Here is a 23,872-nt window from a genome sequence, read left to right as displayed (position 1 = left end):
GTTAGAAAGTTGTGACGCTGGGGAAAGCAAGGGTAATTGGGGTGCCACCTCTGAGGACTGTACTGTGTGTGATGCTAAGGTGGAGGAAGAGGAGCAGAGGCCATTTGATGCAGCGCTTGTCATCTACTGGAGCACATGTTCTTTCTGGCCCTCATCTACAAAGCATACAGTTTTCTTGGCATCACCGACTTGGCCCTATCTTGGATCTTTTCATACCTAACTGACTGGACATTCAGTGTCTCCCACACACCACCTTCTCATCTCGCACCCTATGTGTCGGTGTCCCCCAAGATTCAGTTCTTGGACCCCTGCTCTTCTCCATCTACGGGCTGGGACAGCTCATAGAGTCTCATGGCTTTCAGTATCGCCTCTATGCTGATGAACACAGATCGACCTCTCTGGAACTGATATGACCTCCTGACAAACCAGAATCTCACAATGTGTGTCCACTATTTCGTCCTTCTTCTCTGCTAGATTTGCAAAAGTTAACATAGATTAAACCGAATTCATCATCTTTCCACTATCTCATCCCTCCCCCCCTCAACTAACACATCCATCAAAGTCAATGGCTGCTCACTCTGATTTGTCCTTTAAACGTCAGATCCAAGTCCTTTTCACTTGCTTCTGACTCCAACTCCAAAATATCTCCAGTATCCACACATTCCTCAACTATGAATCTACAAAAACACCAGTGCATGTCCTCATCCTCTCCTGCCTCAACTACTGCAAATCCCTGCTCTGTGGCCTCCCTTCTACCACTCTCACACCCCTCCAAATTATCCTAAACTCTGCTGGCTGAATAATCCACCTGTCACCCCGCTATTCCCCAGCTTCTCCTCTCTGGCAATTCTTGCGCTGGCTCCCTGTTGCCCAGAGACTCCAGTTGAAAAAACAAACTTTGGAATACGAAGCCATCCAAAACCTGTCTCCTCCATGCATTTGTGACCTAGTCTCCCTGTGCTTATCTGCACGCAACCTCCCATCCTTCCAAGATCTCCTTCTGTACTTCCCTCTTATCTCTTCTTCCCACAGTCGCATACAAGATTACAAGATTTGTCCTGTGCATCTCCCCATCTGTATAACTCTGCACCCCAACACATCAGACTCTCGCCTACCATGGAAACCTTGAAAAGGAAGCTGAAGAAGCATTTCTTCTGGCAAGCCTACAATCTGCAGTAACCCTCGCTCCAGCATACCGCTGCACGACCAGCTGTACCCTGACTTACTGTATCCCTTGTAGATTGTTTGTGTGCCCTTGCTGGCAGGGTCCTCTCTTCTCTTGTACTAGTTGGTGACTGCTTTTCACATGTAAAGCGCCACGGAATAAATGTTGCTATAATAATAAATAATAATTATTATACTACTTGTACTCTCAATTGATGGCACTTTCCTGGTGTCGGGCCCTAGCTTGATGTGTTTTGGCAGCTTTTGGGCCCGTTTGAAGGTGTTGTTGTGTATGCGTTTCTTTTTGCCCCCCATTGAATCCAATGACATTCGGTAATGTTCGGCGAATGTCTGACTAATAAATCGACGAATATTGCAAATTCGACGATAGTAATCCAAACCGAATATTGAAACATTCACTCATCTCTAGTCATGAGATTTCCCCTATGATGTGTAGACGGCTGTGAAGGTCTTGTGCTCAGTCTTGTTTTATCCACCAGTAGTAAGTAGCGGCTTTCCGCTTGGCATTATATGCCCCGGCTCCCTAGCACTGCTTACTACTGGTGTCCTGCTTCACTAGCAATCCGTCTGATGAAGGTCGTGGTTTAACGACCGAAACTTTACATTTATGTGGATTGCTCTTCTTATATTCCTGTTGGACTATTAACTATACAATTAAAATTATACTTTCTGCAATTTTGAGTGCCGGATTCTATCAGTGTGTGTGTGTGTGTTTGTTTTATCCACCAGTATTATATATTTTATACTTGTGTAATGAGAACGGTGGAGATGGCAGGATTAGAGCTGATCATAGATGGGACTTCTCCATCTGTCTGTGACTTTTACAATATTTGTTTCAGGGTGAAGATCTGACCCATATTAATACCACAGAGACATATGTGAGGGGTGATGAGCGGTGTAAAGAGGAGATTCCTACATATGACTACCCAGGTGAGTAGTGACCACTAAATGCTGAGAAGTCACAGATTCTTCTCAGTCACCGGCTGTGGCTGCTTTATCGGTGGTGTAGTCCGGCCGTATCACAATCGTGTGATCACCATTTTGCCTCTAGGCCACAACATTCTCCTCCACCCAAAACTGTTCAAATGACTTTGGGTATTTAAAGTACTTTTCTATAGAACTTACAACCTGGAGGATCCACCTACCCCCTGGGATTAGGAGACGCTGACCCTTACCTGTCCAGATCTTTAAACTACAAAGCCAAATGACAGCGTACGTAGAATGTGCTGACAAGTGAGAAAATCACTCACAGAAAAATATTATGATGGGCCTGTAAGAGAAAGTGGAGGGTAATGATGCTGTTGGCTTCCTAGAACCCTGATATCTTATTGGATGAATCTACCTTCTCTCCCTTCTGTGCTGCTGAATGTGCTCATATGGTCCCTACAAGACCAGGTCCAGTCTTTCTGGCCAAACTTCACTTTTATGATCGACAACATTAAATGTGCAGTGAGGGCCAAGTGTGAATTTCTGTACAATAACAACAGAGTTTCCCTTTAAACAGGATTGTGATAAACTATACAGAAAACATTACACCTGTGCCATGATATATCTCTAAGCTGTGCGTGGCTGATGGCTGTAATATACATTTATTCACGCCTGCAGGAGATGTGTTGGCATGGCTAAAGATAAATTCCATTGTTTTCAATCCTAAGGAATTCAGATTACTGCACAATCTCTCCTGAAATGTGGAGCTCTAATACTTTCTCTACTCTCCTGGTCAGAATTCATAGTAGCTCCAATGGTCCACCATAAATGAGTGTGACTCCGGTTTAGTGTTGGATTTCTCCCCTCATACATACGTTGTTGTTGGGGATGTTACATGTTTTTATATTCTTTCTTTTTTTTACAAGTTCATTCTGTATGTAGTTTCATTGTGGTGGGATCGGCCGGCCTCACTTATGTGAGTCTGTAACTCCCTGGTAGTCTTTAAAAAAAGATCTCCATTGTCTCTTCCAAATGCCCGAGATCTAAATTTAAGACACCTCAGCTCTGCAGTATTTTAAAAAGTTTCCTTTAAATGTTTAGTATTTCTTCAAGAAACTCATCTGACAGAAAATATTGGCCCTTAGTTTAGATAGATAGATAGTTTAGATTGCCAAGAGCCACCGAGCCCCATACTCTAATTACCCCAGAGAGGTTTCACCACTAGTTATTCATTTATTACTGAAGAAGATAGCGGAGTTTGTTAATTTCAGTAGATGTGTTATTGTCTGTACTCACAGTTTTTGACTACAGTAGTTAGAGCCCAAAATTCACTGATTTAACCCCTTCCTGTAGCCAGTTTTGTGTTCCTATCTGGGCCCATTTTTCAAATCTGACGTGTGTCACTTTATATGGTGATAACTTTGGAATTCTTCATAAACGATTAAAGGAAACAAATGGACCTTACAAATTATTTTCCAACTTCTCTTGAATCTGACAATACCCTATATACAGCTGTACACTACTGTGTGGGCACATAGCAGGTTAAGAAGGAAAAGAGCAACATTTAGCTATTTGAATGCAGATCTTGCTGGAATAGTTTGCAGACACAGTTTATTGGGGGCACTGTTCATGGTCACCTGGCAGCTCAAAAGATGGCCACCACAAATAGGCTTGGCACTATATACCCCATTTACAGATTTCACAAATTACTTTGCTCATCACTCTTTTAACCCCTCTACATAGATCTGGACTTACACAGAGACCCCTAGGCTTGGGCCATGGTGTTACCTGCTGTTCTGTGGTGTGAGATGGCAAGAAGAATAGTCAGGTAGCTGGGTCAGAACAGTAGTTCAGTAAACTGGCCGGGGTCACAACAGGAAACAAATACACAAGCCGGGAGCTGAGCACAGATGACTGAACCAGAGGAGAACAAGGCTGTATCTGGCAGCTTCCCGCAATATGCTTCCAGCTTTAGTAGGGTGCGGTGCTTTCCAGTTGGCTGAAGCCGGGAGCAGATTACTCCAGCTGGACAGCACACACACCCATACTGGCAGACTGGATGGTACTACAGGTCCCAGGCACCCTAATCTTACTGGCTGAACAGAGCCTGCGCCTCATAGAGCTTCTGGTTCTGATGTCTCTTCCATCACCAGCGCCGCCTGCAGAATGAATAAGGCGGCGCCTGGTGACAAAAGCAGACGTCACAGGAGTCGAAGCAGGAGGAGAAGTAGACTTCCCAGAGGAGATGGGACACACCTGTGCACACAGTGGATGTTGGAGAGTGAAAATTGCAAATATGCCATTTTATTGCCCAGATTGTGCTCCAGGAGACACGCCATAAATTAAGTGGGATCTTCTCACTATAGTAATGCCAAACACATGGATGCTGAGTGTGGTTTGGGCGCACTGCAAGGCTCAGAAGCAAGGGGGAGATCTGACTTTTGGAGAGCTGATATTGCTGGATTGGTTTATGGAAGCCATGTTCAAGAGCCCCTGAGACCCTAATAATGTGGAAACCTCTGTTTTTCCAGTGACAGATGATGGACCTGAGTGGGGCTTTGCTTTTTTGTGAGATGAGAGAGACAGAATGAACACCATGCTCTACTGGTTCATAGTATGAGGCTTTCTATTAGACTCTGAACGGTCATTCTCCTGGTGAATAATTGAATTTTTTTATATACATAACTTGCTTAAGTACAATTGTTCAGAAATATAAAATTCAAGGATTTTTTATTAAAAAATAATAATTGGTTTTCTTCTTGGCAGATGACTGTACCAGGAGATCAGAGGGACAGCTGACATCTTCAATTTCTAAATCAGATGATCTTGAAATCCCACAGGATACAATTGAAGTGAAAACCATTACTCCAGATATACCATCACCCCTTCACAGCAAAGATCTGTCATCTGATCCTTTGAAACAGGTCCTGTCTTCTGATTCATTACTGACTACTATGGAAAATCAAAGTCACAAAATAAGCATTAAAAAACGAAGTGCTCCTAAAGCAAAGAAGCCATTTTCACGTTCAGAATATAGAAATAGTTTTCCTCTCAAAAAGTCTTTTCTTAAACATCAAAAAATTCACACAGCGAAGAATAGATTTTCTTGTTCCAAGTGTGGGAAATGTTTTAATCAGAAATCAGATCATGTTAGGCATGAAAGAAGTCACACAGGTGAGAAGCCATTTTCATGTTCAGAATGTAGGAAATGTTTTGCAATGAAATCAAATCTTAACAAACATCAGAGAACTCACACAGGGGAGAAGCCATTTTTTTGTTCAGAATGTGGGAAATGTTTTGCATCGAAATCAAATCTTAACCAACATCAGAGAACTCACACAGGGGAGAAGCCATTTCCATGTTCAGAATGTGGAAAATGTTTTAACCAGAAATCAAAATTTCTTAAGCATCAGAGAACCCACACAGACGAGAAGCTTTTTTCATGTTCAGATTGTGGGAAATATTTCACAGAGAAATCAACTCTTATCATACATCAGAGAACTCATACAGGTGAGAAGCCATTTTCATGTTCAGAATGTGGGAAATGTTTCGCAAACAAATCAAATCTTATCGCACATCAGAAAACTCACACAGGAGAGAAGCAATTTTCCTGTTCAGAATGTGGGAAATGTTTTGCATCGAAATCAAATCTTAACCAACATCAGAGAACTCACACAGGGGAGAAGCCTTTTCCATGTTCAGAATGTGAAAAATGTTTTAACAAGAAATCACATTTTGATAAGCACCAGAGAACCCACACAGGGGAGAAGCCTTTTTCATGTTCAGATTGTGGGAAATATTTCACAGAGAAATCAACTCTTATCGTACATCAGAGAACTCACACAGGGGAGATGCCATTTTCATGTTCAGAATGTGGGAAATGTTTTGCAAAGAAAGCATATCTTATCACACATCAGAAAACTCACACAGGAGACAAGCCATTTTCCTGTTCAGAATGTGGGAAATGTTTTGCATCGAAATCAAATCTTAACAATCATCAGAGAACTCACACAGGGGAGAAGCCTTTTTCATGTTCAAAATGTGGGAAACATTTTAACCGGAAAGCGCATCTTGATAGGCACCGGAGAACCCACACAGGGGAGAATGCCGAAACTACACCCAACTAGTCTCTGTACAGACTAGAAAGGCCCTAGCTGCACAACCAAAAACGCCACCACGGACCTAACTCCCTAATAAGCTGTTGAGGAATTTCTGGTACCTCTTGAGGAACCAGAGGGGAGGCCACAACACAGTATCAACAAGGGGAAAGGAAAGTATGAAGTAAAATACAAAAACCCTGAGTGAGAAACAAAAACACAATCATATAGGGCAAAGAAGGCAAGCTAAGTTGAACCAAAAATAAAAGGAACAAGTATAATCTCCCAGAAACCTAACATTGTTAGAATGAAAAGGTACAGGGAGGTAAAGCAAACTGACCTGGAGGATAGTTTCACCTTTGTGGTGAAACTTACAAAATTCACCCTCACAGACTGTATATGTAAAACCCGTCCATTTATAATGACCACGGACAAGATAAAGATTCCCAACTCACATCAGGACCACAAGATCCCAAGTACTTTCAGCTGCATCACATCTAATGTAGTGTACTTAATTATATGTACCAAATGTCCAACTGGGGGTCTGTATGTAGGGGAGACAGGGCAAAAACGTAGAAAAAGGATGAATTCTCATCGCCACGCAATAAAAGAAAAAAAGAATAGATCTATTTGTTGCCAAACATTTTTCTGGCCACAACTCCTTCTCCTTTTCCCATGCTAATAGTTCTGCTTCACGCCACTTGTCTTATCTATTGCATTATTCCTGTGCCCTGTTGTGTATAAATATGTGACTCTTCAGATCTTGTGTTATACTATGTCTGATGATGAGACCTGAGTAGTCTCGAAAGCTTACTGACTAATGGCTAACTGAAAAGATGGTATCAACCTTTGAGGACTCTCAAATTTTAATATTTTTCTCCAAACAGCAATTTTATCTCTCCACAGGTGTTCAATGGGATTTAGATCGTGACTCATTGCTGGTCAGAACTCTCCAGCACTTTGTTTCCTTCCATTTTCTGGGTGCTTCTTAAAGTATGATTGGGGTCATTGTCATGCTGGAAGACCCATGACCTAGGACGCAAACCCAGCTTTCTGACATTAGGTACTACATTGTGACCCCAAATCCTTTGCTAATCTACAGATTTCATGATGCCTTGCACAAAGTCAAGGCACCTAGTGCCAGAGGCAGCAAAACAACCCCAAAACATCTTTGAACCTCCACCATATTTGACTCTATGGGTTGTAAATTCATTGATTATGTTGCACACCATGGACAAAGGAACATCCGGATCTTTGAAGATTGACTTATAATCTTGAAATTATTGATATTTTTCAACAATTTTGGTTCTCAAGTCTTCAGACAGTTCTCTTCTCCTTTTTCTGTTTTCTCCATGCTTCGTATAGCACACATATGGACACAATGCAAAGATTGAATCAACTTCTCCCTTTTTTATCTGGTTTTAGGTGTGATTTTCATATTTGTTTACCCACATTTTTGGTAAGGTGCCAACAATTTTGTCCGGTCTATTTTATGTGGTTTTGTGTGAAATTATGTTAAATTTGCCTTTTTTTCTCTGTTTTCTTGTGTTGTTCCAATACACTCAAAGGAAATAAATGTGTATAATAAAACATTTAATTGCAATAATTTTCTGGGAGAATTACTTCATTTTCTGGCACAATTTCAAGGGAGCCAACACTTTTCACCATGACTTGTTTTTGTTTTTAATTTGTTGCAGCATATCATCCTCTACGTGTTCAGCTATATTAGGAGGCTTGTAGCAAAGTCCAATTAGCAGCTTTGCATTATTGCCATCTCCATGTACATTTACCCATACTGATTTTACATCAGGGATGTAAAACTCAAAACATGCAGAGGGCCAAAATGAAAAACTTTGACAAAGTCGTGGGCCAACCAGTATACAGTATAATGGGCCCCACATAGTCCTCCATACAGAATAATGGGCCCCACATAGCTTTCCATACAGTATAATGGGCCCCACATAGCTTTCCATACAGTATAATGGGCCCCACAAAGTCCTCCACGCAGAATAATGGCCCCACATAGGTGTGGTGGTTCTTGTGTCGCCAGTCAAATATAATCACCCAGAGTTGGGCATGTGTGCTCTACATTGTCAAAGCCCCCCCCCCATGTCATCATTGAACTCGAGGTCTTAAGTTGGTTTTAACAAAAATACCCACCCTTCTACCTATTTTTCTTTCCTATGCATTTGAATGTAGTGTAACCCTCTATGCTTGTCTCCCAGTCATGGCTTTCATCCAGCCAGGTTTCTGTAATGCCCACCACATCGTACTCTGTGTGTGAGTCTCTAATTCATTCATTTTGTTTTCAAGACTTCTTGCGTTTGCCTGCAGACATTTAATACTATTAGCACATTTATTACTGCCACTTCTCCTCCTTACTTTCCTTGAATGTCCCAGCTCCCCTAAATCCTCATTGACCCCTACTGTCTCACTGTCTACTCTACCCCTTATTTGCACAGCTAGCCTCCATCCCCCAGATCCTAGTTTGAAAGTTCCTCCATCCATCTGACCATTTTTCCTCCAGCACAGCTGCATTCTACCCATTAAGGTGCAGCCTGTCCTTATTGTAGAGCCTGTAGCTGACAGAGAAGTCAGCCAAGTTCTCCATGAACCCAAACCCTTTCTTCCTGCCACTTAATTATCTCCTTAAGCTCCCGTTGACTTTCTAGTGACGTAGTGGAATCAGCAGTATTTCTGAAAGCACCACCTATACTTCAGCTTCTCTCCTAATTCCCCGTAATTATTTTTAAAGACCTTCCCCCTCCCTCTAACTCTGTCATTGGTACCAATGTGTACCATGATTTCTGGGTTTTCCCCAGCCCCACCCAATAATCTGTCTATCTGATCGCATGAAGATCCAGCGAATTAACTTAGGAATTATTTTAAGGACCATAATCTTTCCACTTAATGAGATAATGCAGATGGTACCTGACCTACATGGAACCAAGAACTCGCCATACCTCATACTCCCGATACCCTTCCAAATCAACCTCAATTATGCTTTGAGGTCCCCTCAAATTTTTTTAAAAGAGAAGAATGGAAAGAATTATTGATTTTCCAGGCAATAGGAAGTTGCAACTTAACTGTCACAGGATTTAAAATTTTAATAATTTTATAAGGACCTACAAATTTAGGTGCAAACTTTCTAGATGTGAACTTTAAGCGCAGATTTTTTGAGAACAACGACACAAAATCCCCCACCCTAAAGACAGGAGCCTTCCTACGTCTGCGGTTAGCAACTCTTTTGGCCCAGTCACTATCTACCAAAAGATACCTTTCGACCTCCCTCCAGACCTAAAAGAGGTTGTCCACTACTATTAACAATGCCCCCATGGATTTAAATTGTTCCAACAAGTCTTTTTGTAAATACCTTGTGCAAGGCGGAGCTGTTCACACCGTGCAGTAACTGAGGCAGTGACCCAAGCAAGTCCAACATAAACAGCTTTTATTTCAGCAACTCACGGGTTAACAGAAAGTCCTCCGGTTCGCAGCCGGGTTAACAGAAGTCCTTTAAACAACGGTTGCCGGGGCAACGGTCGCGCCGGGCCACTCAGAGCCTGATGGGTGCAAAGCCTTCCCAGGCGTGGATTTAGCTGCTCACAGGTCCGCCAAGCTTTCCTGCTATGCTCCTAGCAGGTCCCAACACTGAACAACACTAATCCTTAGTGCAGGGTTTTTAAAGGACCCGTGGCAAGAGACACTGAAAAACCCGGGTTGGAGGGAGGAGGCCGCCCCATTGCCTTCCTGTAATCTCCTCCAGGAAATGAAGGCCCTGCCGGGTTTTTAATCTGCTTTAGCCAGATAGCCTGACAAGGTCCATGCTCACCTTCATTCCTGCATTGCAGCCGCAGGTGAGTTCGTGACTGCAGTGTACTCCAATGGATTTAATAGGTCTCTGTACACATTCTGGGGGATATATACCATCCCTCATATACGATCCCGTCACTGCCTCACATATCCCCCCCCTCTGTTCAAATTTGTGGGGTTGAACATTTGACACCATACAGGGTGCCTGGGACAGGGCATCCACGTTTGTCTGCGACTTCCCAGGGCGATGTTCTACAGAGAAACTGAAATTTTGCAGTGACAGGAACCACCCGGTGACTCGCGCATTCCTCTCCTTGGCATTCCTCATCCATACCAAGGGTGAGTGGTCTGTCACCAGGCGGAACTGCCGCCTGAGTAAATAACATAGCGATTCCAAGGCCCACTTAATAGCCAAACGCTCCTTCTCTTTCACGCCATAGTTTTTCTCTGCCGGGACAAGTTTTCTACTCAAGTAGGTGACTGGGTGCTCTTCACCATTCACTTTTTGTGACAATACAGCCCCCACCTTCTCTCGAACCTCATATGGCCCTTGCCATTTGGCCATGAGCTTACTCTCGGCTGTGGGTATCAGTACTAACACCTGATCGCCCTTGTTAAAAGACCTGATCGTGGCTCTTTTATTATATGTGCGCCTCTGGGCTGCCTGGGCATCTAACAGATGTTCTTTCACGATGGGCATGACCGCCGCAATCCGGTCCTGCATACTAGCCATGTGTTCAATTATTCTGCTATGTGGAGTTGGCTCTTGTTCCCACGTCTCTTTGGCTATGTCCAACACACCTCTAGGGTGTCTGCCGTACAATAACTCAAAGGGAGAGAACCCTGTGGAAGCCTGGGGTACCTCACGGACGGCGAACATCAAGTAGGGTAGTAACATGTCCCAATCCCTTCCGTCCTTAGAAACCACCTTTTTTAACATGGACTTGAGGGTTTTATTGAACCGTTCTACTAGCCCGTCAGTTTGAGGGTGGTACACTGAGGTGCGCAATTGTTTAATTTTTAGTAGTTTGCACAGTTCCCTTGTCACCTTGGACATAAAAGGGGTCCCTTGATCCATCAGGATCTCCTTACGTAGTCCAAGGTGACAGAACATGGCAAACAGCTCCCATGCAATCAGTTTCGCCGAGGTGTGGCGTAGCGGAATAGCCTCCGGGTACCGGGTGGCATAGTCTACGACCACCAGTATACAGTATATGTTGGTGGCCACGAGCGGATTTTACAATGGGCCCTACCAAGTCCATTGCAATTCTTTCAAAAGGTACCTCTATCACTGGCAGGGGTACCTATGGGCTACAGAAACTGGCGGTGGGAGTGGTCAACTGACACTCGGGGCAGGATTCGCAGTACTTTTGGACCTCCGCTTAAATCCCTGGCCAAAAGAACCGCTTCAAGATACGGTCTTGCGTCTTTTTAACCCCTAAGTGTCCACCCAGCAGGTGTGTGTGTGCCAACTCCAGAACTGCCCGACGGTACGACTGAGGTACCACTAACTGTTCCATGACCTAATCCCTGATTTTGTCTACTCTATAGAGCAACTCACCGTTGACTACCATGCGTGGAAATACAGTATCTGCCCCGGGCTGTTGAGCCATGCCATTTACCTCCAACACCCGTTCCCGCGTCCGAGTCAGAATGGGATCCAGTAGCTGAGCTGTCCCAAACGTGCTCCGGGACACTTCCAGCTCGGGGATCAATGGGGTCTCCTCGACCTCTCCTGCCAGCACCTCTAGGGGAGACCTATCGGGGTCACACTCTGTCCCTAGGTTGGACACCCCTATGGCAGGTACCACTGACTCGGGTTCGTCGGGTACAGCATCTGTAACAAATTTTACCGGGGGAGAGTGGATTTTGTTTTTCCACAGAGTCCAGAACAGGGGCAAGTCTCTTCCCAACACAGTCCCATAGGGAAGGGTTTTTACCACCCCCACCACATGTTTTATGTCTCCACATGGCGTGGACAAAACTTACTCCGCAGTTGGGTTCTCTCGGAGGTCCCCATGGATACACACAACCCCGACTGTCCGTCCACTGGGGTTGTCTCCTGCCACCAGCGACCCATGTACCAAAGTCACTAAGCTCCCCGAGTCTAGGAGGGCCTCCGTGGGGTACCCATTAACCAGTACCTGGCACAGTTGAGGCTCACTGTCCGAGGGATCGGCACTCGCAGTGCAGACGATCTGGGCATACCTTGAGACCCGGCGGTTATACTCGCAGTCCATGGGTTCCGTAGTCAGGGGGCAGTTAGTAACCACATGTCCCAGCCCCTGACACCGCCAGCACCTCATGATGGATTTACTATTAGGTCTTATGACCGTTTGGGAGGGAACCGGTCTCCTGACACTCTCACTCCGGGGTACCCCTTCAGCACGGGTACGGTGCTGACTGTCCTCAGCAGAGGGACACGACCCCTTTACCGGTTCCTGGGTTGGCAGGGATCGGCGTGACAGCCGCGAGGGGACAGAGTCTCAGATGAAGTCCTGAGTGGCCGAGTAGAGCTCAATCAGGCTGACCACCTGGTCGAGGGTGACGGGGTCCCCTTGCCCCACACAATGTTGGATAGCGGCTGGCAGAGTCCTCACCAGACGGTCGACCACCACCCTCTCCACCATCTGGGCTGGAGTCAAAGACTCAGGCTGGAGCCACCTTTTTACCAGCTGAAAAGGTCATAAGCCTGAGACCTGGTGGGTCGGGTCTCCACATAGGCCATGAAAATACGCGCTGAGCCCTCATGTACATATTGACCCCCAGTCGGGCAAGGATCTCACCTTTGAGCCTCTGGTAGTCCTGGGTGTCCTCCCGACTGAGGTCGAAGTAGGCCTTTTGGGCATCGCCGACCAGAAACTGAGCCACCACTTCTGCCCACTGGCCGGCTGGTAGGTTTTCCCGCTCCGCGGTGTGCTCTTAAGTGGTTGGGAAGGCTTCCACGTCGTCCTCCGGTCCCATCTTCCTCAAAGCGGAACGAACCTTGTCCCGGGCCTCTCGACGTTCCGGGGCTGGTGCCGTCGGCGTCTCCCGCAGGGCAGCAATCTGTTGCATCAACAGTTCATTTGTTTTCTGCTGCTGCTGGTACAGTAGCAGCTGCTGTTGAGAATGCTGCTGCTCCCGCTCCTGCTGTTGCCACTGGAGACTCAGGTGCTGCTCCTGCTGTTGCCGCTGGGTGAGTACCAGCTGTTTTAACAGCTCCTCCATTTTGTCCACGGGGTGGGGCTGAAAAGTGGCCGGCCATATTGTGGTCATGCAGCTGCCGGTGGGGTATGCCTCAGTCACACTGCCCACATTCTCCACCAAGCTGTAAGGCGGCGGTGTTCACACCGTGCAATAACTGAGGCAGTGACCCAAGCAAGTCCAACATAAACAGCTTTTATTTCAGCAACTCACTGGTTAACAGAAAGTTCTCCGGTTCGCAGCCAGGTTAACAGAAGTCCTTTAAACAACGGTTGCCGGGGGCAACGGCCGCGCCGTGCCGCTCAGAGCCTGACGGATGCAAAGCCTTCCCAGGCGTGGATTCAGCCGCTCACAGGTCCGCCAAGCTTTCCTGCTATGCTCCTAGCAGGTCCCAACACTGAACAACACTAATCCTTAGTGCAGGGTTTTTAAAGGACCTGTGGCAAGAGACACTGGAAAACCCAGGTTGGAGGGAGGAGGCCACCCCACTGCCTTCCTGTAACCTCCTCCAAGAAATGAAGGCCCTGCCAGGTTTCTAATCTACCTTAGCCAGATAGCCTGACAAGGTCCATGCTCACCTTCATTCCTGCATTGCAGCCGCAGGTGAGTTTGTGACTGCAATGCACTCCAATGGATTTAATAGGTCTCTGTACACATTCTGGGGGATATATAACGTCTCTCATATACGATCCCGGTCACTGCCTCACACTTGCTTGTTCTTTATTGCTTGTGAGCGGCGCTATTGCTGGCAGGTCACCAGGAATCACGTGACCCCGCCTGCAGCCGGCTCTGACATCCACTGCAGTCGGGCGTGAGCAAGTGATGCATTCCCGCTTGATTGATGTGCTGTGGTGGGGGTTTCACCACCCATCACAGCCCAGCATCCGCCACTTGCTTTCCCTCTCTGCTTTAGTTGGGAAAGAGCAATAAAAAATCAAATTGTACTCGGGCCAATGTTAATGAATGAGTGACATCTCATCTGCGATTTTTTTTCTCAGCTGAAATCGGGCTGATTCACAGCATGTTGCAATTTGCCAGTTATCTCAGATGAGACTTGCCAATGTAAGTCAATGGGTGTGTGAAAAAAAATCGCACAGCACTCGGACCATGCGAGTGCCCTCCGATTTTCTCGCACCCGTCTCTTTAAAAGCCGGCAATTCATCAGCCGCATACAGTTACAATACATCGGTACCCGACAATTTAGAATAGAAAGAATATCTATACACATAGAATAGATAGAAAGGTGTCAGTCATGTATATAATTAGTACAGTGACAGTGTTGGTTACTGTACTTGTCATTTATTGTTAAATTAAAAGATTTATTAAAAAAAAAAAAAAATTGCTGTACCGTCCCCCGTAATTTTATAGTCTAGCAGGGGTTAAGCAGACAGCCGGGGCAGATGTTTGAAGCCTGGAAAGGGGGATAATACCCACAGAGCTTCCCTGGCTACTAATATCAGCCCCCCCAGCTGAATACTTAGCCTTCACAGGCTATTAAAATGGGGGACCCCCCAAAAAATGACGTGGGGTCCCCCTATTTTAACAGCTAGCAAAGGCTATGCAGACAGTTGGGGACTGATATTAATAGCCTAGTAAGGGGCCATAAATATTGGCCCCCTCCGAGGCTAGAAACAGCAGCCCTCAGCCGCCCCAGAAGTGGTGCATCCATAGGATGCACCAATTCTGGCACTTAGCCTCGCTCTTCCCACTGCCCTGTAGTGGTGGCAGTGGGGTTATAGGGTTGGAGTTGATGTAAGCTTATAAGGCCAGCTGACATCAAGCCCAGGTTAATAATGGAGAGGCGTCTATAAGACACCCCCATTACTAACACCATAGTGAAAGTGATATGTGAAATAACTACAACACCATGAATAAAATATTTTATTTGAAATAAACACAGAGACCTTTTATTGTTCTAAATTAAACCCTACTTACCATAACGCCCATTCCAGCTGAAGCCAATGTCCCCTGCAATGAAAGTTAAATAATAAAGCAACCTCATCCTTACCTAACTAGAAACACTAGCGATCTTAGGCCACGGTCCCACTATCAGTATTTGGTCAGTATTTTTTCTCAGGAGTGGGAGCCAAAACCAGGTGAGGAACAATCAGAGAAAAGGTATAATGGAAACAAGTCACCAATTCTGCATTTACTCCCCATTCCTGAGAAAAAATACTGACCGAATACTGATAGTGGGGCCAGGGCCTTAGAATAAAAAACTGCATTGTATTGACATCAAGGGTATAGATTTGAGTAACTAACTCAAAACCAACGAGGAATAAAGTGCAGATTTTTGGGGGCACATGATACAATATATACAGTTGAAACCAGAAGTTTACATACACTATAAAAAAAGACACATCTGCATGTTTTTCTCAATATCTGACATGAAATCAGAATAAACCTTTCCCATTTTAGGTCAATTAGGATTACCATCATTTTTTATATTTGCCAAATGCCAGAATAATGAGAGAAAGAGAATGTTTTTAAGGCATTTTTATTACTTACTGCAAAGTCAAAAGTTTGCATACATTTCATTAGTATTTGGTACCATTGCCCTTAAACTGAATGACTTGGGTCAAACGTTTGGTATATTTTTCCACAAGCTTCTCACAATAGTTGGTCGGAATTTGGGCCCATTCCTCCTAACAAAACTGGTGTAACTGACCTAGGTTTGTAGGTCGCCTTGCTCGCACCTGCCTTTTCAGCTTTGCACATAAATTTTCAATAGGATTGAGATCAGGGCTTTGTGATGACCACTCCAAAACATTGACTTTGTTATCCTTAAGCCACTTTGCTACCATTTTGGCAGTATGCTTCGGGTCTTTGTCCATTTGGAAGACCCATTTCCGCCCAAGCTTTAGCTTCCTGGCTGATGTCTTGAGATGTTGCTTCAGTATTGCCACATAATCTTCTTTGTTAATGATGTCATCTATTTTGTGAAGTGCACCAGTCCCTCCTGCAGCAAAACAACCCCACAACATGATGCTGCCCCCCTATGTTTCACAGTTGGGATGGTGTTCTTAGGCGTCCAAGCTTCTCCCTTTTTCTTCCCAACGTAACAATAGTCATTATGCTCAAAAAGTTGAATTTTAGTTTAATCAGACCACAGGACGTCTCCAAAAATTAAGGTCTTTGTTCCTGTGTGCATTTGCAAACATTAATCTGGCTTTTTTATGTTTGTTTTGGAGTAATGGCTTCTTCCTGACAGAGTGGCCTTTCAGCCCATGTTGATATAGTACTCGTTTCACTGTGGATATTGGCACAATCTTGCCAGCTTCCACCATCATCTTCACAAGGTCTTTTGCTTTGGTCCTTGGGTTGATATGTACATGTGGGACCAAAGCACGTTCATCTCTGGGACACAGAACCCATCTCCTTTCTGAGCGGTATGATGGCTGGACATTTCCATCTTGTTTGTACTTGTGTATAATTGTTTGAACAGATGAACGAGGCACCTTCAGGTATCTTGAAATTGTACCAAAGGATGAGCCAGACAAGTGCAAGTCCACAATTCTCATTCTGGTATCTTGGCTAATTTCTTTAGACTTTCCCATGATGCTGCACAAAGAAGCAGTGTGTTTCAGGTGTGCATTAGAATAAATCCACATGTGTGTCTGAGAAGCTTCCAAACACATGACATTGTTACGGATCCGGGTGGTGGAACCTCTGTACTGGGACGCAAGGAGGGACCAGAGGGGCGTAACTAAGTGCCTACTCGGACCGACCCTGGTCGCACGGCGGCTTAGTCGACTCCGTGAACCAAGGAGGGACCGGGCAGGTGGACCAGGTACCACGCTGAGACCAACCTTGTGTGAGAGCATGCGACTCCCACGGGTCAGATGGCTGAAGCTGACAGGTACAGCGGGAGAGCACGGCAGGTAGCCTGATGGGTGATCCGGGTTGGCAAGCAGGCGGGCACGGCAGGTAGCCAGACGGGTGATCCAGGTTGGCAAGCAGGCGGGCACGGCAGGTGGCCTGACAGGTGATCTGGGTAGACAGGCTGGCGGGCACGGCTGACAGACAGGCTGGCGGGCATGGCTGACAGATAGGCTGGCGGGCACGGATGACAGACAGGCAGGCGGGCACGGATGACAGACAGGCTGGCGGGCACGGATGACAGACAGGCTGGCGGGCACGCCTGACAGACAGGCTGGCGAGCACGCCTGACAGACAGGTTGGTGGGCACGGCTAACAGACAGGCTGGCGGGCACAGGAACCTGAGGGCTGAGGAAAGTGTTAGCACACAAACAACAACCTTGCACAGGCACTTCCAAACCCCTTCCAATCCACAAGAAAGAAAGTCTTTCCTCTTACCCTCTTGATGGCCAAAATGTTCTCTACCTCAAAGACGTCCTCAGCGGAGACTGGAGCTGGAGCGGTACCTGGATCGTCAGAAAAAGAATTAAGGACAACAGGTTTGAGGAGAGACACGTGAAAGGAGTTGGGAATACGTAAGGAGGCCGGTAGTTTCAGCTTGTAAGCCACTGGATTTATTTGGTTCAGAATCTCGACCGGACCGATGAACCGCGGACCCAACTTATATGATGGTATCTTGAGATGGATATATTTGGAAGAAAGCCAGACCTTGTCTCCCGGACGGAATTGAGGTGGATCCAGATGTCTTATCAGCATGCTTCTTCATCCGCTCGGAGGACTGAAGAAGTGCAGATCTAGTGTCCTCCCAAATCACAGAAAATTCACTGACGAGAGACTCCGTGGCAGGATTGTCCACTGCAGCAGAGACAAGAAACGAAATCCGGGGGTGTTGACCTTAGACCACAAAAAACGGAGACTTAGCAGAGGACTCACTCACATTGTTGATATAGGAAAACTCGGCCCAGGGCAGGATCTCAACCCAATCGCTATGGTGAGCATTGACAAAGTGCCAAAGAAAGCTGGTAAGGATCTGATTGATACTTTCCACTTGACCATTGGACTGAGGATGATAGGCAGAAGAGAAATCCAAAGAGACATCCAGCAGCTTGCACGTGGCTCTCCAAATGCGAGAAGTGAACTGAACTCCTCGGTCCGAGACAATGCGGAAGGGTAAGCTGTGGAGACAGAAGATGTGACTGATGAAGTCATTAGCTAACACAGGTGCAGACGGAAGACCAGGCAGAGGGATGAAGTGAGCCATCTTGGAGAAGCGGTCGGCGACCACACAAATGACTGTACAACTGGCCGATATAGGGAGATCCGTGATGAAATCCATTGCAATATGTTGCCACGGAGCGGAAGGCACGGGAAGAGGAAGGAGGCGACCGACTGTAAGTTGCCTAGGTATCTTGTTACGGGCACAAGAGGAACCAGCCGCGACAAAATCCGCAACATCCTTGCGCAGGGTGGGCCACCAATAGTGCCGGGCAATGATCAGAAGTGTCTTCCTCTGGCTGGCACGGCCAGCCAGTTTGGATGAATGGCCCCAGAGTAAGACCCTCTTCCGATCTTGAGCCGCTACAAAGGTCTTACCAGGAGGTAGATGAGACAGGTCAAACGGAGCAACAGTGATTATTCTGGAGGGATCAATGATGTGTAGAGGCTCCTCCTCCAGGTCGGAAGACAGAAAAGAGAGGGATAGAACATTGGCTTTAATGTTCTTGCCTGCCAGGCGGTAATAGAGATTGAAGCAGAATCGAGCAAAGAACAAAGACCATCTGGCCTGACGCGGGTTAAGTCTCTGGGCGGTCTGCAAATACGCGAGATTGTCAGTGTAGATGACCACCGGGTGCAGAGCCCCCTCAAGCAAGTAGCGCCACTCCTTCAGCGCTAATTTGATGGCCAGCAGCTCTCAATCTCCTATGGAGTAATTACACTCGGCCGGAGAGAGGAGTTTGGAGAAGAAGCCGCAGGTCACCATTCGCCCGGACGAGGATTTCTGGGTGAGCACTGCTCCAGCTCCGGAGGAAGAGGCATCAACCTCCACGAAGAACTGTTTATTGCCATCAGGATGGTGTAGCACAGGAGTGGAGGAGAAGGCTTGTTTAAGAGAGATAAAGGAATTCTCTGCTTCAGGAGACCACTCCCTGGGATTTGCTCCCTTACGGGTAAGAGCTGTGATGGGAGCTGTCTGGGAAGAGAAATGAGGAATGGAGAGGCGGTAATAGTTAGTGAATCCCAGAAACCGCTGAATAGCCTTCAACCCCTCCAGTCGGGGCCACTTTAAGATGGCAGACATGTTCTCGGGATCTATCCGCAGTCTGGTCTCCGAGATGATATACCCCAGAAATGGCAGGGAGGTCTGCTCAAAGAGGCATTTCTCGTAGTTAGCATACAGGCGATTCTTCCGGAGCCTCAGCAGTACCTGACGAACATCCCTCCGGTGAGAGGGCAGATCAGGGGAGAACACCAAGATATCGTCCAGGAACACCACTATGCAGGAATACAGGAGATCTCGAAAGATATCGTTTACTATACATAGTTTGTAAAGCCGAATAAAGACTTGCGTCCATCAAGTTCGACCTGTAAGTTCTGTAGTTGCTAAAGTTGATCCAGAGGAGGGCAAAAACCCCAAATGATTTAGCCAATCTTCACCTGAGGAAAAATTCCCTCCCGACTCTGAAACCAGCAGTCAGAATAAATCCCTGTATCAACCTACTATTTTATTCTATTTTTAAGTATATGCAGAAATCTGCCTGGTATCTAGAAAAGCATCCAGTCCCCGCTTGAACTGGTGTAGTGAATCCGACATTACCGTCTCCTCACTCAGTGAATTCCATATTCTCACTGCTCTTACCGTAAAGAACCCCTTCCTATGCTGGTGCTGAAACCTTTTCTCTTCCAGTCTTAGTGAGTGCCCTCTTGTTACCGTAATATCCCTCCTTTTGAACAAATCCCGGGCAAGGTCTCTATACTGTCCCCTAACATATTTGTACACATTTATTATGTCCCCCCTCAACCTTCTCTTTTCCAGGCTGAATAGTCCTAGTTTTGCCAACCTCTCTGGGTATTGCAGTCCCTCCATTCCCTTTATTAATTTTGTTGCCCTCCTTTGTACCTTTTCAAGCTCATTTATATCCTTTCTATATATTGGGGCCCATAACTGAGCACAGTATTCCAAGTGTGGTCTGACCAGTGCTTTGTACAGTGGAAGAACAATGTTCTCATCCTTTGCAGCTATACCTCTTCTGATACATCCCATTACCCTGTTTGCCCTTACAGCAGCGGCCTGACTTTGGGCACTCCAATTTAGTTTGCTATCAATCAAGATGCCCAAGTCCTTCTCCATCTCTGAATTCCCCAATGATTTCCCATTCAGTGAGTACTGGTGACTTCTATTTTTCCTTCCCATATGTATGACCTTACATTTCTCCTCGTTAAACCTCATTTGCCATTTAATGCTCCACCTACCCAGCTTATCCAAATCCCTCTGAAGGTCTTCACTATCCTCTTTTGTATTAATTGTTTTACATAACTTTGTGTCATCTGCAAATATTGATATTTTACTATTTATCCCATTGACTATGTCGTTAATAAAGATATTAAATAACATTGGGCCTAGTACAGACCCCTGTGGTACCCCACTAGTGACGCTTACCCAATCTGAGTATATTCCATTTATAACCACCCTCTGCCTTCTATCCTTTAGCCAGTTAGCTACCCACTTGCAGACATTTTCCCCCAGCCCCATCATTCTCATTTTGTATACCAACCTATTATGTGGCACGCTATCGAACGCTTTTGAGAAGTCGAGATACATGACATCCACTGGTTCCCCCTGATCTACTCGAGAGCTAACCTCCTCATAGAAGTCAATCAGGTTTGTTTGGCAGGAGCGATTCCTCATGAATCCATGTTGGTTCGGGGTTAATAGATTATTAGCGTCAAGATGCTCCATGATTGCTTCATTAATAAAGCCTTCAAAAATTTTGCCCACAACGGACGTCAGACTCACCGGCCGATAGTTTCCGGCGTCACTTTTTGCTCCCTTTTTGAATATTGGCACTACATTCGCCTGTCGCCAATCAAGTGGTACAGACCCAGTCTCAACAGAGTCCTTAAATATAAGATATAACGGTCTGTCTATCACATTACTTAGTTCCCTTAGTACCCGTGGGTGTATGCCATCAGGTCCTGGTGATTTGTTTATTTTAATGTTACTGAGGCGTTTCTGTACCCCAGCTTGGGTTAGATTTGTCATACTTAGTGGAGGATTAAGCTTGTCACTTCTCATTTCGCCTGTTAGTTCTTTTTCCTTTGTGAAAGTTGACGAAAAAAATTTATTTAATAGATTAGCTTTATCCTCATCTTTCTCTATGATTTTGCCTTCATCACTTTTTATCGGTCCAATATTATTCAATTTAATCCTTTTACTATTTATATACGTAATGAACAGTTTGGGATTTGATCTACTTTCCCTAGCAATACGTCTCTCTGTTTCCTCCTTTGCTATTTTTATTTGTTTTTTGCAGGTTCTCGTTTTTTCCTTGTAACACATTAGTGCCTCCTTGCTGTTTTCCTGTTTTAATCTCTTGAATGCCTCTTTTTTGCTATTTAACGCCCCTTTTACGTTCTTATTCAACCATATTGGTTTCCTCTTATTTCTGGCCCTTTTATTCCCATACGGTATATACCTCTCGCACTGAGTATTCAGAATTCTTTTGAAGGTTTCCCATTTACTATTCGTATTTCCTTGATTAAGAACTTTGTCCCAGTCTATAAGTTGAAGGTTTTCTTTCAGCTGATCAAACTTCGCCCTCCTAAAGTTTAATGTTTTAGTTGTTCCCTTATTGATAACCCTACTGAAGGGCATTTTGAAATTGATAATATTATGATCGCTATTACCTAGGTGCCCCCCTAACTCCTGGAAGACGGCTGGATCATTACAGAGACCGAAGGGAATCACGCGGTACTCGTAGTGACCATCCCGGGTGTTGAATGCCGTCTCCCTGTCGGATCTGGACCAGATTGTACGCTCCATGCAGGTCGAGTTTAGTGAAGACCTTTGCGCCCTTTAGGTGGTCAAACAGCTCTGAGATGAGAGGCAGGGGGTACTTATTCTTGATGGTAATCTGGTTTAGGCCCCTATAGTCGATACAAGGACGAAGAGAGCCATCCTTCTTCTTGACGAAGAAGAATCCTGCTCCAGCTGGAGAGATGGATTTCTGGATAAATCCCCTAGCAAGATTTTCTTCGATATATTCAGACATGGCACGGGTCTCGGCCAACGACAAGGGGTAGATTCGCCCGCGAGGAGGTGAAGCACCAGGTATTAGATCGATGGGGCAATCATGCGGCCTATGAGGTGGTAGTGTCTCTGCCTCCTTTTTATCAAAAACGTCCGCATAGGACCAGTAGGGTGCTGGCAGGCCAGGTAGGTTAGCCGGAGTAGACGGGGGTCGAACAGGACGAACTGGAACCAGGCAGGTCTTATGGCATTCCTGACCCCAACGGAGCACCTCTCCAGAGCTCCAATCCAGGACGGGCTCATGTCTCTGTAACCAAGGCAGGCCAAGCAAGATGGGATGAGAGAGACCGGACAGTACGTAAAAGGAGATCTTCTCCGAGTGCAGCATTCCCACCTGAAGAGTTACCGGCTCAGTGACCAGCTAGATGGTTTCAGGTAGAAGCTTTCCATCCACAGAGGAGACTGCTAAAGGGTCCGCCAGACGTATGGTAGGAATCTGAAAACGCTCCGCAACGGCCTGTTGGATGAGATTCCCAGCGGCTCCGGAATCCAGATGGGTAGTCTCGAAAAAGCGGATCTCACCACTGGTAACGGAAACGGACAGAGTCAAGTGCGGAGAGGAAAGATTCTTGCCTAGAACGACCTCTCCGAGCGGTTCTAGACACTGGAGTTTCCCGGTATCACCGGGCAAGAGCGGATGAGATGCTCATTATTGCCACAATAGAAGCAACTCCCCTCGGCACGACGGGTCTCCTGGCGAGACTTGACCATCTTGACTTGGTCGATTTGCATCAGCTCTGGAGAAGACACCCGGGGGAGTGCAGGTTGAGAGACTGGACTTTGGAGGACGGGAGCGAAACGCGGAGGTTTCCTCTCACGGGTCATCTCCTTAGCGCGTTCCAGGAAATGGATGTCAATCCGGGTAGCTAATGACACCAGGTCGTCCAGGGAGGGAGGTATGTCACGACTGGCTACTTCATCCTTGATCCGTCCGGAAAGGTCCTCCCAAAAGGTGGACACCAGGGCCTCACTGTTACTGGCAAGTACAGATGCGAGGGTTCGGAAACGTACTGCATACTGCCCCACAGTGAGACTTCCTTGGCAGGGTCGGAGAAGTGAGGAGGCAGTAGAAGATTTTCGTCCGGGCTCATTGAATACCTTCCGGAAGGCCACGAGGAAAGCCTGAAGATCGGACACCAGAGGTTCCCCCCTCTCCCACAGAGGGTTAAGCCACACCAACGCCTCTCCGGTGAGGTGAGACATGATGAACGCCACTTTGGCCCGGTCGGAGGTGAACTGGTGTGCCAGGAGTTCAATGTGCAGCGTGCACTGAATTATGAAGCCCCGACATAGGAAGGGGTCACCACCAAAATGTGGAGGCGCAGAGAGCCCTAGTCCAAAGCTGGGTGCCACATTGCCATAGGGTTGAGGTGCCGCTGGAGCGGGTGCCGCTTGGTTAGAGGTGGACACAGTAGGGGTGGACAGCGCGTCCAGGCGGGAGTTGACTGTCTGCAGATAGGACAGGATAGTATCCTGTTGG

At 46.3% G+C, this 23,872-nt stretch overlaps 2 protein-coding genes across 2 annotated transcripts in view; one reads left to right on the top strand and one right to left on the bottom strand.

Annotated features, from left to right (window-relative positions):
* LOC141201399 (uncharacterized) overlaps window positions 1-23,872 on the bottom strand; it is a 259,824-nt gene that overhangs the window by 114,153 nt on the left and 121,799 nt on the right. The gene's annotated exons all lie outside the window — the stretch shown is intronic.
* The window catches only part of LOC141201430 (uncharacterized), a 74,865-nt gene that overhangs the window by 14,083 nt on the left and 36,910 nt on the right, over window positions 1-23,872 (top strand). Inside the window, exons 5-8 of the mRNA XM_073663418.1 lie at window positions 2,025-2,115; window positions 4,879-5,136; window positions 5,371-5,509; window positions 5,594-5,995. Of these exons, the coding sequence (XP_073519519.1) occupies window positions 2,025-2,115; window positions 4,879-5,136; window positions 5,371-5,509; window positions 5,594-5,995 (890 nt within the window). The remainder of the gene's footprint in view (window positions 1-2,024; window positions 2,116-4,878; window positions 5,137-5,370; window positions 5,510-5,593; window positions 5,996-23,872) is intronic.

This window comes from Phyllobates terribilis, unplaced genomic scaffold (genome assembly GCF_046119375.1).
Source record: "Phyllobates terribilis strain yellow unplaced genomic scaffold, ASM4611937v1 Scaffold_115__1_contigs__length_5345438, whole genome shotgun sequence".
Lineage (NCBI taxonomy): Eukaryota > Metazoa > Chordata > Amphibia > Anura > Dendrobatidae > Phyllobates > Phyllobates terribilis.
Note: the sequence above shows the minus strand (reverse complement) of the source record. Positions and strands in the feature narration are given on the sequence as shown.